Source organism: Candoia aspera, chromosome 2 (assembly GCF_035149785.1).
Source record: "Candoia aspera isolate rCanAsp1 chromosome 2, rCanAsp1.hap2, whole genome shotgun sequence".
Lineage (NCBI taxonomy): Eukaryota > Metazoa > Chordata > Lepidosauria > Squamata > Boidae > Candoia > Candoia aspera.
Window position 1 is genome coordinate 84,604,492 of NC_086154.1, and position 13,059 is coordinate 84,617,550.

Sequence of the window (13,059 nt, forward strand, 5' to 3'; positions counted from 1 at the left end):
TCAAAAGTACTCTTTCAATAACTAATATGTTCAAAATTAAGAGATAAAACATGTCACGGAAGCAGCTGAAGCAAACAATAGGTGAAATATCATATGGGGTTCTGGTTTAGACTTAACTCCCATGGATCCACTAAGGACTCACTTACTGCAGCTGAAACCAGCACCATTTTACCATTAAACTTCACACAAATTAAGCAATACAAATCAATTATTTGACTAAACCAATTCTACAGATAACAAGTTAAAACAGGACTGGACAATTTCAGGCCCTGGGGTCACCTGTAGAAATCAGAGATTTTTCTGTTTGTGTGAGAAGTGCAGAGTCACTGGTTCTCTAGCCAGTGTTGGTAGTTATGTAAATATTCAACAACTTCTCAGCTTCAATGCCACCAAACACTGTACAAAGAGTCTGTTGTGTGGAGAAAATGGCTGGGGTTTGAACTACTATGGGTATAAGTGCCACTTCCATCATTAGCCTGAATGTGAACAATTGTCATGACCTCATTGCAAGGCACAAAGAGCCTCACAACGTGGATCATGATCATTAAGGAAAAGGGGAAGGAGATAATCAAACCAGGGATTAACACAAGCACCCAAAGGCACCCACACCCATGGACCCATAAGCAACTGAAAAGAGAGACGTCAGAGGAATGAAGATAAGACGCACATGGTGCCCCGGAGGACACAACCGTCGCAGGGAGACAAAGAAGACACCGGGGAAAACGCCCAAGCAGCCATCAAGGGTCCCATCAAGAGGGATCGGGGCATTGAGGGGTGGGGAAGCCCGGGGCAATACAGGAGGGTATAAAAGGGGCGCCCCCACACTACCTACCAGGTTCCCGTTTTTCGTTCTGTCAGCTATCATTCCAATAAACCAGAAATCCTTAATACCCATTAAGTGAGTCTGTGTCTTATTGTGAAGCGAGGCTGGCCTTGACAACAATCAAGAGTTTCATATGACTTCATTCTTATCTGTAATAAAGATTCATATGTAACCCAATTATGTCTCTGAGACTTCTGCTGAATCCTAGCCTATGAAAGGAGTTAAGCTGTGTAAAGACAGAAGGTCTCTGATTACTGCTATGGCTTGACAATTTGTTTTAGTTTCCATATACAATTTTATGTTGATATCATTTCTATTAAGAGTCTGTTAGTTTTAAATCTTGTGAATAAGCTATAAGAAATGTAAATATGTTCCTTAAGCATCTTCCAATACAAGGGAGTTCCTAATCAGAAATACTATCAGAAGAGCTTACTGTATTTCAATGCCAGGAATTGTCCATCAAAGTTTTAATCCCATCTTCATTAAGTAGATCCACTAAAGATCAGATATACTTGGTGGCCCAAGGTAACATAGCTGGATTTGTGACTAAAATGGGACTAGAACTCATGGTCTCCCAGTTTCCAGCCTGATGCCTTAACCCAACTGGCTCTCCTTCACCTATTTCTATCTTCTAGGAAAACAAAATAAAATCAGCCTGCTGATAAAATCTTTATGCTAAAGTCTATTTGGCAGGGTTAATAGATACAATCCAGCCAGATATACATGTACTTTTGAAGTACACAAGCATCATAGCTGAATTAGGAATATGAGATCTGAGAATACTTAATCCTGACTATATCATTCCTATTGATGAATTTTGCTTCATCACCAACTTAAATATTTATGAGAAAGACTGATTGATTGATCTGATTTGTATGCCCACCCAGCTCACAAAAGCAATTCTGGGAGGCATACAATTGGACAGAAGCATAAAAAACTAAGGAATATAAGGCAAAGCACAACAAACACCCAGAATGTTAAAAAAGAAAGACAAAATAAAAGGATATTGAGGATCACCAAGGCCAAGCATTGTATAGACCATTCAGAAACCTTTTACTCTGGATAAATCCATCTCACACACTGGCACAGTTTATGGTGGAGGGCAGGGGGAAGGGCAACCATTCAGGCCTTAAAGGCAGGCAGTAGGATCGGGGCCATCTAAAACTCAAGAAGACTGATGGTGCATCAGTGGGCACTGTGACAGAGAAGATACACCTCCTGGATCCTGCCAGGTGATACTGTTTCATAGAAGAGCATGCCCACCCTGCTGGAACTCACTGGACAAACAGAGGCAACTAGAGATAAAGGTCATGCAAATAAACTATAAACCTGAAGGTTTATAGGTGATAACCAGCACCGTGAATTGCACCTGGAAGTGTACAGGGAGGCAGTGCAGTTTGCAAAGTAGTGGTGTTACATGGGTGCACCACAGTGCCTCTGTAATTGCTCATGCTGCTGCATTTTGGACGAATTACAGCTTCTGGGTGGTTTTCAAGGGCAACCCCATGTCGATTGCATTGCAGTAATCCAAACAAGTGACCAGGGCATGAGTGACCATAAGCAGGGCCTCCCAATCTAAGAATGGGCACAATAATGCACAAGATGGATTTGAGCAGAGGCCCTCCAGTCCATGAGTACCTGCTCGTAAGATACAGTACCTGAGTCTGTCCCTCAGTATCTTAATTCAAAAGGAAGTCCCATTCTATTCAATGGATATTAGTTTAGTCCCAGAACTGCATTAAATCTTGTGAGTCATTTTGTTTACTTTTCATTTGTGCTTCTTTTTCCTTTTGTGTGCATAAGAGATAGTTTCTGTGTTCAAGAAGAATTTGAAAGCTATTTTAAGCTACAATGATAACTTTAAAACTCATAAATTTGCAAGAAGTTTATTACTAAATAAGTGTGTATCTGAGTTTGTCACTAAAACACAGTTGAAACAAACCCATCAGCTATGACATTTTGAGTACTACCCATTGATAACTGCAGCAAAATCTGAGACTATCTCTTTGCCTCTTAGGTTTTTTTTTTAGTTTAGACAATTCAACAGTGTGGACTTGCTGTAATTTTCTACAGACATTCCACTACAATGAATACTACAAGAGAATATCTATTATACTGTATATCTATTTTATTTATTTGTTAGATTTATACCCCACCTTTCCTCCAGGAGCTCAAGGCTGTATACATAAATAACAGTCCCTCCTTCAATTTGTCCCCACAACACCACAACTGTGAGGAAGGTTGGGTTAGGAGAGAATTACTAGCCTGAAATTACCCACTGAATTTCCATGGATATGGGTGGATTTGAATCTGGATCTTCTAGGTAGAACCCCTTAACTACTACAGTACACTGGCTCACTGTGTTCTTGCATAGTTTTCATGGATTGTGCCAGTAAGAAATATAAAATAATAAAAAACGTTTTTTTCAGAAATTTGGCAGCCTACAGTGGAATTCTATGACTTTACATCTACAATGAAAGGATCAGTAATGTACGCAGTAAGTTGTCATTATGTTCTTCAGGTCTACCCAAATGTGAGACTTCCCCTAAACTCCTGGGATGCCCTCTCTCTCCATACAAGTAGAACATTTGCTGATTCTCTTGGGTCATAGTTTTGGGATGTAGGGCGTTATCACCATATGATTCTAGTTAAGTTTACACAGATTGATAAAAACAAAGCTATCTCTATCAAAGACACGCGGCCATGTTACTTCATTATTTGGTCTGGTATCAGTTTGTTTATGATAATTTTATCAGAAGGTCAAACATTCCATTCTAATAAAGAAAAGTGCTGCACCTTCAAAATGCATAAACATTTCAGAGTAATCTTATATACACTTTCCTTTCACAGAATTACTCTGTACAGTAAAGGCTTCTGAGTTTGGAAAAAAGCCCAGGCTATTTTAGACCTGGCATCAAAGGCATTAAAGAAATACAGGCAAAATGGGCCCTTCCTCAGCACTGGATGATTCAGAACATGGGGATGAAGGGACAAGCCCAACATCATGAATTTTTGTTTTCCACCAAACAGATTGTGATGAGTAACATGTGTATCAGGCACAATCCACAATTATGTCACATATGTCATGACATAATTGTTCAAAGGATGCAAATTATGTAACTTGCATCATGACACAACTCATGCCAAATCAGTCATCAGTCAAAATCATACAAAATTCACATGATTTGCACAATGAGGTCAGGATGTGTGTAATATCATTTGGCCCTTATGGAAGAAGCCGTTTCTTTCATGAGGAGAGGAACAAACCTATCCACAGTCTCTGCACGCAGCAAGGAAGTCTTTGGATGACTTTCAAAACTATCTTGCCTATTAATCCCAGACTAAGGCTTAGTGTATTTGTTTGTTAACTGATGCACGGATTTACATGCCACCTCCTCCTAGAATTTTAGGCTGCTTACAATAGAATACTGTAACTAAAACCATAATAAAATAACATTAAAATATTACAACAAATAATAAAAACTCCACTTGATTATATCAACAAGGTTCATAGTTATACACCACCATAATTCACATGATTTGCACAATGAGGTCAGGATGTGTGTAATATCATTTGGCCCTTATGGAAGAAGCCCTGTTTCTTTCATGAGGAGAGGAACAAACTTACCCACAGTCTCTGCACGCAGCAAGGAAGTCTTTGGATGACTTTCAAAACTATCCTGCCTATTAATCCCAGACTAAGGCTTAGTGTAGGCGTCATATGCTGCATAAAGGCAGTCAATTATGGTTTATTCAACAAACTTTATATAAATAGAGCACAGCACAGAAACCCAGTTATAAATTTGTCCCAGGTCAACCAAGTGATGTTGTCAAGCTTCTTTCCCATTGTCTGGAGGCTTTGGGAGTCTGGAGAGAGAAGAATGGGCTTCAGTTCAACCCTGACAAGACTGTGGCTGTGGTTTTGAGGCCTCCCAGACTGGGAGACTTTCCATCCTTAACTCTGAATGGGGTCGCACTCCCCTAGACAGTTTGTTTGTAATTTGGGGGTCCTCTTGGACTTACAGCTCCTGCTTGAGGAGCAGGTGGCAACCTTGTCTAGGAGAGCCTTTGCCAGTTCAACCTATGAGCCAATAGCATCCATTTCTGGACTGGGAGACCCTACTCACAATAACACAAATCGTGATCATCTCCTGCACCAATTATTGTAATGTCTTCTACATGGGGCTGCCCTTGAAGAGCATTCAAAAGCTGCCACTGGTTCAGAATGCTGTGGCGCAGGCAGTTCTGGATGTTTCTCTGTGAGATGCACACCAGCTTCCAATGAGCTTCCAGGTGCAATTCAAAATGTTGGTTATCTTCTATAAAGCCCTACATGGCACAGAGCCAGGTTACTTGTGGGACTTCCTGTCTCAGCTTGTTTGGCTCACCCCACCAGAGCCGACAGGGTGGCCACGCGCCTGATCCCTTCCTTTAAGCAATGCCATCTTCTGGGGCTCAGGAGATATGCCTTCTCTCCTGCAGCACCTGCCTTGTGGACCAGCATTCCCCCAGAGATCTGGATGGCCCTGACCCTGTTGGCCTTTGATAAGGCACTAAAGGCCTTTTTTCCCCTCACTCCTCTCAGAGATCTATTGGTTGGTTTGCTGTTTCTTACCAATTATTAGATAGAACTATCTGTTTGGACCTCTGGCATATGATATATAGATTGTTGTGATTTTTTTAATTAATTTGTTTTCTGGTTTTAAATTAGCCACTCAGAATCACAGTACTGTAGTGAGATGGGCGGCCATATACATTGTTTAAATAAACAAATAAATATTGGGGCAATGGTTGGAACTCAGGAATGGGAAAAGAATGTAATCCTAGAGATCAATTACAGAAATAATGGACAATAATTATTGATTTGCTTCCCTCCTATAGTTTCTCAATTGGATTAGTTTGAAGCTGCTTCACTTTTTTAAAATTTTGGCAGAGTTTATTATTTCTTTTGATTTAGTGCATTTGATTCCAGACCAGCTCTGGGAAGTCACAGTATAAACAAGGAGTTCAAGAGGTAATATATCCAGCTGCTTCCAATATCAAATTTAGAAGTGGCCACATTTTCCAGCTTCTATCACTGCTGTTTTAGCATCACAAGGAAAAAAATATATCAACTAGCTTATACCCTTCACAGGGATAACTGTGGCAAGCTAGTTGATTGCCTTCCATTTTAAGTGACTCCTCCATGCCCACTCCCACAGCAGATCTCCGTTTATGAATACCCGAGTATATATTGCTTTTCTTTTTCTTTTAATATATATTCAGATCCACCTTCAGGTGTTAACATCTGGCAATTCTTTTACGCTGATTTCACATTATAAATTGTTTGGGGTTCTATTTGTCCTGTTCAGACTATGCAACCAGGCGAGTAATATCAAAAATACTCTTTATTAAATAACTATTTACAGTAATTCAGTCCTTGAAAAACAAAGAACTGGATTCAATCAAGCACAACTGGCCCACAATGGAACAGCAGAACAAGACCTCCCAATTGGAAACCGGGAGGCTGGGTGAACTGGAATGTAGGGTACTGGAGACACAGGTCTCAAACCGGAAATACTTGAATTACTCTGGCACAGGCACACTGGATGGGGCTGAGACCCACATTGGACCAGAAACCGATAACTGGAGCCTCAAGCAAGACTAGCAACTGGAAACACAGCTAGGCTCAACTCGATTCTCAGGACTGGAGACTAGAAGCAAGACTGGAACTCGGAACAAGACTGGACTTGGCTAGAAGCCCTGGACTAGGCTGGATTCTTTGGACTAGAGACTTGGAGCAAGGCTGGATTCCAGAACACGATAGGTGTGAAATACCTGAACACGGCTGAGCACACAAAGCACGGTTGGTCGGAACTGAAGGCACACGGCGGTGCTGGAGTTTCAAGGTGCGAAGAAGCCACTTGGAAGATCGTGGAGTTTCCAGGCTGGAAGCAAAACTGAGACAGCTGGGCTCGGCAAGCAATGGATCCTCGATGGCAGCAGAAGCAGGATGCAAGCCCTCTTCAGAGTGGAGTGAAGGCACTGATTCCTCTTCGGCAAAAGACACTGTCTCCGATGCAGGTAGGGACTCTTCTGTGGAAGCTGAAGGCTTGGAGGATCAATTGTCTTCGGCAGCTCGCTCTGCGCGCCTCCGCCTTTTATCCCAATCCATGGCGCGCCTGGACACTTCTGCAGCCAATCAGGCTGCCTTCTCTTTTGCGTGCTTTTCTGCTCGTTGGCGCGCGCTGATTGGCGGATTCGAATCGTCCCCCGAATCCTGGCCAATCTGCGCCTTGGACTCTACCCGGTTTCAGCCCGGTAAGTTTCTGTTTCCTCCTCTGACTCAGAAGGGGTTTAGCTTTCTGAGTCAGAGGCAGGCTTGACTCTGACACTATTGTAGTAGTTATGTAAGAAATGAATAATATGCAGCAATATCAATATTTATTTATTTATTTATTTGATGTCTTTCTCCTGCCTTTTCTTTTTTTTATAAATAACGCAAGCCCGGGAACATACCTAATACTCCTTCCTCCTCCTATTTTCCCCACAACAACCCTGTGAGGAGAGTTGGGCTGAAAGAGAGTGACTGGCCCAAGGTCACCCAGTCAGCTTTCACGTCTAAGGAGGGACTAGAACTCTGTCTACTGGATTCTAGCCTGGCGCCTTAACCACTAGACCAAACTTTTCATTACGCTTACCTAATTGTGTACCCTTCTGATGTGTTGAAGTGGACTGCAATTTACAAATTCCATTGGCCTGAGGATGTATGCTATTCCAGTATATCTGATCAATATCAAGTTTGGTAAGACTGAAAGAACCACGGAAACCAAAAGGCCAGGTCCTTCCCTGAAAAGTTTACAATCAAAATGATGACAAAATGAGACAAGGGAGAAAGAACACAGAAATGACAGCAAGTTATGACAAACTGAGAGAGTTGATTAAGACAAACTTAGAAATCCTATCACATACCAGGTCACATTTAAAAATGAACATTTTTAAAACAAATGGATCTTAACTTAGTGTAATAATATTTTAGAAAAGTTCAGTGATAGAGAAGCCAGGAATTATAGGATGCAGATTAATCACATACAACAACAGAACATTGTATCATTGTAGAAATATTTTATTTGTACAAAGCATTCTCAGAAAATAAGAAACAAAGACAAAGGCAGGAAAGCATAACCCGTTTCCTTACATAAAATTTACTAAATTTGAATTATATCCCAAGTGAACCAATTTCAAGCACATTTTTACTTGTTTTGACCATTATGAGGACAATTAGAACCCAATCTTATCTTCTCCACCCATCTTCTAATTATAAGTTACCAAGCCAAACTAAAAGGGGTTTTGATCTAAAATACATAGATTAATGGCAATTTAATGTTAGAATGTACTCTGTAAACAACTACAGCTTTACATTTTAATTAACTTCTGGCATCACAGTCCTATTTAAGCTTGTTTAATAAGCTCACTTGGCTTGTTTACATAGAAATTAACAAGACTCATACTTTGGAAACATTTCTATACCACTATTCACAAACTGTAGATCTTGGATTTTGTATTATGGCTATCACCAGTGGCCGCTCTCCCTGAAAATCCTTTATAGTATGATAGAGTAACGTTTCGGTGTTATTTTCTGTAAGCTTTTACATTAAGTCTTAGACTGTGAAAGACCGGTAATTCATGAAACAGCCTGATATTGCTCTAATATACATCATGCAGATCAGTACGGAAAAACTTGCACAAGGAAGACAGGATGTTTGCCAACCCTTGAACCTTGTTAAGCTTACCCTTCACTCGTTATCATTTAAAATCTTACTAAGAACTTACTGTACGCGGTGGCTCATCTCACCACCACCGGGACAGAGATCTATAAAACAGATTCCTTGGGATGAGGAAGGGAGTGAAAGCGACCAACGGGATTGCCTCCACGGGAGGGCAAATCTTGGGCTACCTTCTCGTTTCTTCTCCCGGCAAAACATAAACGAGGCAGCCCACGAAACTTAAGGGCAACCTTTGAACGAGACTTCCTAAAAGCATCCAATGCCAGAAGACCTTCCTCAAACGGTAGTATCATGCACCATTCACCTTGATGAACGGTGACTCTCCCGTAAGAGCGGATTTCCACAAGGCCCCACCGGTTCCCAAAATCTTATTATCACGGCACACGCACGCACACACACCCCGCGCGCGCGCTCCGCCGCACCCGGTCACGTACCGGCTGCAAAAGACGATCTCAGCAGAGCCCGCGCTCTCCTCCCACTTCTCCTCTTTCCCCTCCCCTCGGCTCTGCGCCGTACCTAGCGTCCCACCCATCCTGCCCTTCTCCTGTCCGCTCTGTACCTTCTGTGTAGCAGCTGGAAGAGAGAATGGTGTTCGGAGGTCTGAAGAGGTAAGGCAGGTAACGAGAAAAGCATTTCATCTTCCAGCGAAAAACATGTATTTATACAAAAATAAGGGGTAAACAATCCTCTCAATCCATGGGGGATTCTCCGGCTGGGCAGGCAAGCTACATGATGGATGCATCACGGAATCCCGCCAATTGCTGAGCGAGCTAAGTCACCACCTCTGTAGCCGGACCCCATTTTGCCATCAGCCCCAGCAAGTACCGCCTCGCATTTCTGCAGGCGTCCAGCGCCAACTCCGAAGCCCCCTGGCAAGCAGGGCGAGGCTCCTCATTGGCTAAAGCTTCTCCGAGCAGGATTTGCTGACTAAGTCCCTCCCGCTGGTAAACACACAGAATGAACGAGGGGCTGCGTGTGCTGATCCTGGAGCTCGCGACGGGGAAGGTCGGCCCACTGCGCGGCCGTGAAAGATCCGTGGAAATTGCAACTGCAAGTTTAAGCGCGCTGATTCTGGAGTAAGGCGCAAGCAGCTCGGCGGGGCTTACTTCTAGGTAACCGTCAAGGTTAGCATTGCATATAAAGGGCAAACTTCCCGCATTGTCAGCTGGACTGGGCACAACCTCAGCCATGAAACTGAAGAAAGGAAAACTCGACAATTGAGGAATGCCATGTTAAAAGAAAATCAACGGCAATTATTGTATGCTTGTATTTTCATTACAGTATGCCTTTATTCTGGCTTTTTTCCCCCGTGGTGGAAAATTTTTTATAGCAGCAAAGGAGAGTTGCCTTTTAGAATAAAATATGCCAACATTAATCTGTGCAAGATTACTGGGGAAAAAAAATAGCGGAGTGCAGTTAGTTCAGTTGAGTTGGTTCCCAAGAATATGTGCAGTGGAAGGCGGTTATTTAGCACAATCCTTTCAATATTGACTTAGGGTTTTTCTGTTTGCACCAAACCACAACCTTTTTTATTGATTGTTGTACCCTGCCCAGAGTTGCTTTTTGCAAGATGGGCAGCCATATAAATGTGATAGATAAATAAATAAGTTGGAATATTTTCTGTTGTATCCCCCTATTGCCTTCATCTTATCCCCAGCTCATAAGTGAAACAGGGTTAAATCATCCTTGGTTATACCAGTGTTACAGTAATCGTTTTCCCTATGAGCTGATAGCATCCAAGGACAGTCATGAGGTACCTAAAATCTATACACTTTGCCACCCAGTCCATCAGCTGACCAGGAGTGGCTGGGATTGGAGAGCCCCTTCACCACCACTTGAGTCCCTGGTCAGCTGTTTTTCTGCTGTCTCCCTAAAAACCTGGTAATGGTGGCTCTGTGCCAGGACTGTCAGAATTAGCAACTGCTAGAATGCTCAGGAGCCATATGGGGAGTAATTTAACTCCTTGGCCTTTACCAGTTTAATAGGAAGCTCAAACAGTGAAAAACTGGAAGGATGGGATCAACAGTCCCTCTCTACATTGCTTCCCAAACAGTTGGGAAGAATCTGAAAGTCAGCATTTGTTGTCTGTATAAAGAAAGGACAGGAGGGGAAAAAATCTTTGTGACTCAGCTCCATCTTGATTCTGATCTGTTTTTTGTTTAGCTCAGGTCACAACATACAGGTAGTCCTCATTTAGCAACCACAATTGGGACTGGCAACTTGATTGTTAAGTGAAGCAGTCACTAAGTGAAACCGTGACTGTGCTTACGATCATACTTCAGCTTTCCTCTGTTTTACAGACCTGCAAAGGTCGTAAATACAAGGATTGGTTGCAAAGTTACTTTTTCATCGCTGTCGTAACTCTGAATGGTTGCTAAACAAGGACTACAGGCAGTCCTTGGGTTACGATGGCAGTTGGGACTGGGACTGCAATCACTAAGTGATGCAGTCACAGAGAGTGATGTCATGTGACTACATTGTTTAGCGATGACAATCCTGGCAGGCCCAGTTGTCATAACCCCAAGATGTGCAGGTCGTTAAGTGGGAAGCGGCAGGAGTCCCAGCTAAAGAGTATGAGGGTTCCACAGGGGGCTGAAGGGGTGCTGCAGGGGGTGGGGGAGGGCTTGGGAAGCCTGGTGCAAGAAGCAGAAAGGCCAGGGGATGGTTGGCACAGTGTGAGCACAGGAAGGCCTGCAATGGATGATGCAGCAGGATGCAAGTGCAGGAAAGCCAGGGGATTTAACCAGAGCGACTTGCAATCTTCCCTGCTGGCTTCCCCATTGACTTTGCTTGTAGGAAGCCAGTGGGGGAGTTTGCAAATGGCAATCACGTGACCATGGGACGCTGCAACCATTGTAAGTGCAAACTGGTTGCCAGCACCCAAATCATGATCACATGACCACAGGGGTGCTGTGATGGTGGAATTTTGAGAACTGGTCATAAGTATCACTTGTTCAACATCACAACTTTGAGCCTTGTGAAAAGCCAGCAGAGCTGGGGCCATCTAATCTCTAAGGGAATGATGTTCCAAAGGGCAGGTGCCAAAACAGAAAAGGCTTGCTTCCTGGGTCCTGCCAGATGATACTCCTTGATTGATGGAAGCCTTAACGTGCCTCCTAACAGGTAGAACAAGACAAGTAGAAGCAATGAGGGAGAGGCAGTCCTGCAAATAATTTGGCCCCATGCCATGAAAGGCTTTATAAGTGTCATGAGTACTGATGGCGAGCAGGAGGGGGCCTCTATCCAGGGGGGAAAACGCATGCGTAGTACTGAGGAATTAAGCAGCCATTCAAAGAGACACAGTCAGACCCGCCTTAACTTTTGGGGTTTATCTGTCTGGGTGTTTCCCACGCTTCTTCAGTTTGTTAGGATTTTCTGTCTTATGTAGCAGTAATAAACACTAGAGACCTATTCCTTGTCTCAGCGTGATTCCTGACTGTTAGGACAATAAGTGACCTCCAGTGCTTAGAAGCCAACTAAGTTAGTTAGTGCTTAGAAGTAACTAACTCAATTATTTACTCTTTGTTATGATTGTAGCCTTCCAACACAATCCTGTTTACATCTGTACAGAAGCAAGTCCCATTCCCATAGGTGGAATCGTTATCTCAGATCCATACAGCATTCTAAATTTTGTGACATGCATAATAGTCCCATTAAAAAGAAAAGATAGAAGAAAGAAGAAACAAATTATTTCCTAAGAGTTTACAACCTTCTCACTGTTAGAGAAATTTACATGATTTGGATTATGAGCAAGATACAGTAATAGCTTTTTCTTAATATAAGATTGTTTGATGTAGTTCTGATTCTCAAAAAATCTGCACTCAAGTGCTAATTGCTTTATCTTTGAAGCTAATCATTTTTTGGCACCATGGTGATGTAGAAAGGAGAACTGCCATCCTCATGAGCCACTGTTCTGGTACAGTAGTTTCGCTCCTAAACCCATATGACATGCATGTTAATTATTTTCATGCAAATAATGTTATATGTGGCATTCATTTCCTTTTTGGAAAGGATAGTTTAGGGTATGTTGACAATTTTTAGGGTTATTTAATGCAATCTGCCATGTGACAAACTGATACTCCCAAAGTATTTGAATGGACAGTAAATGTGATTAAGCAAACAATTGTGCCTTGAACTAAGCATTTTTTAAAAATTTACATTTAAAAATGTACATTTTACATATTTCACATTGAATATTTGGATTATTTTATATAAATTTGTGAGAAACTATTCAATAAGTTAATTGAACTTCTTCTGCTTCTCCTTTTAGTATTTTATCTTGGAAATAGACCTTGTATTTTACCTTTATTTTTCTTTTCTTGTTTTTAATATGGTTGTAAGACTAATCAATCAATTATCTATCAATTCATCCATCCATCCTTTTAGTATTATTCACAACTTTCCTGATAAATAACTGTAATATCAATTTAATCTTTGTTTAGCACTGTCAGCTCTGAAATTTTGTACAGT

The 13,059-nt window shown here is 42.0% G+C and overlaps 1 protein-coding gene across 1 annotated transcript in view; it reads right to left on the bottom strand.

Annotated features, from left to right (window-relative positions):
- PPP2R2B (protein phosphatase 2 regulatory subunit Bbeta) overlaps positions 1–9,514 on the bottom strand; it is a 268,093-nt gene extending 258,579 nt beyond the window's left edge. The window contains exon 1 of the mRNA XM_063292375.1: positions 9,149–9,514. Coding sequence (XP_063148445.1) covers positions 9,149–9,227 — 79 coding nt within the window. The 5' untranslated portion in view covers positions 9,228–9,514. The remainder of the gene's footprint in view (positions 1–9,148) is intronic.
- Positions 9,515–13,059: the final 3,545 nt, after the last annotated feature.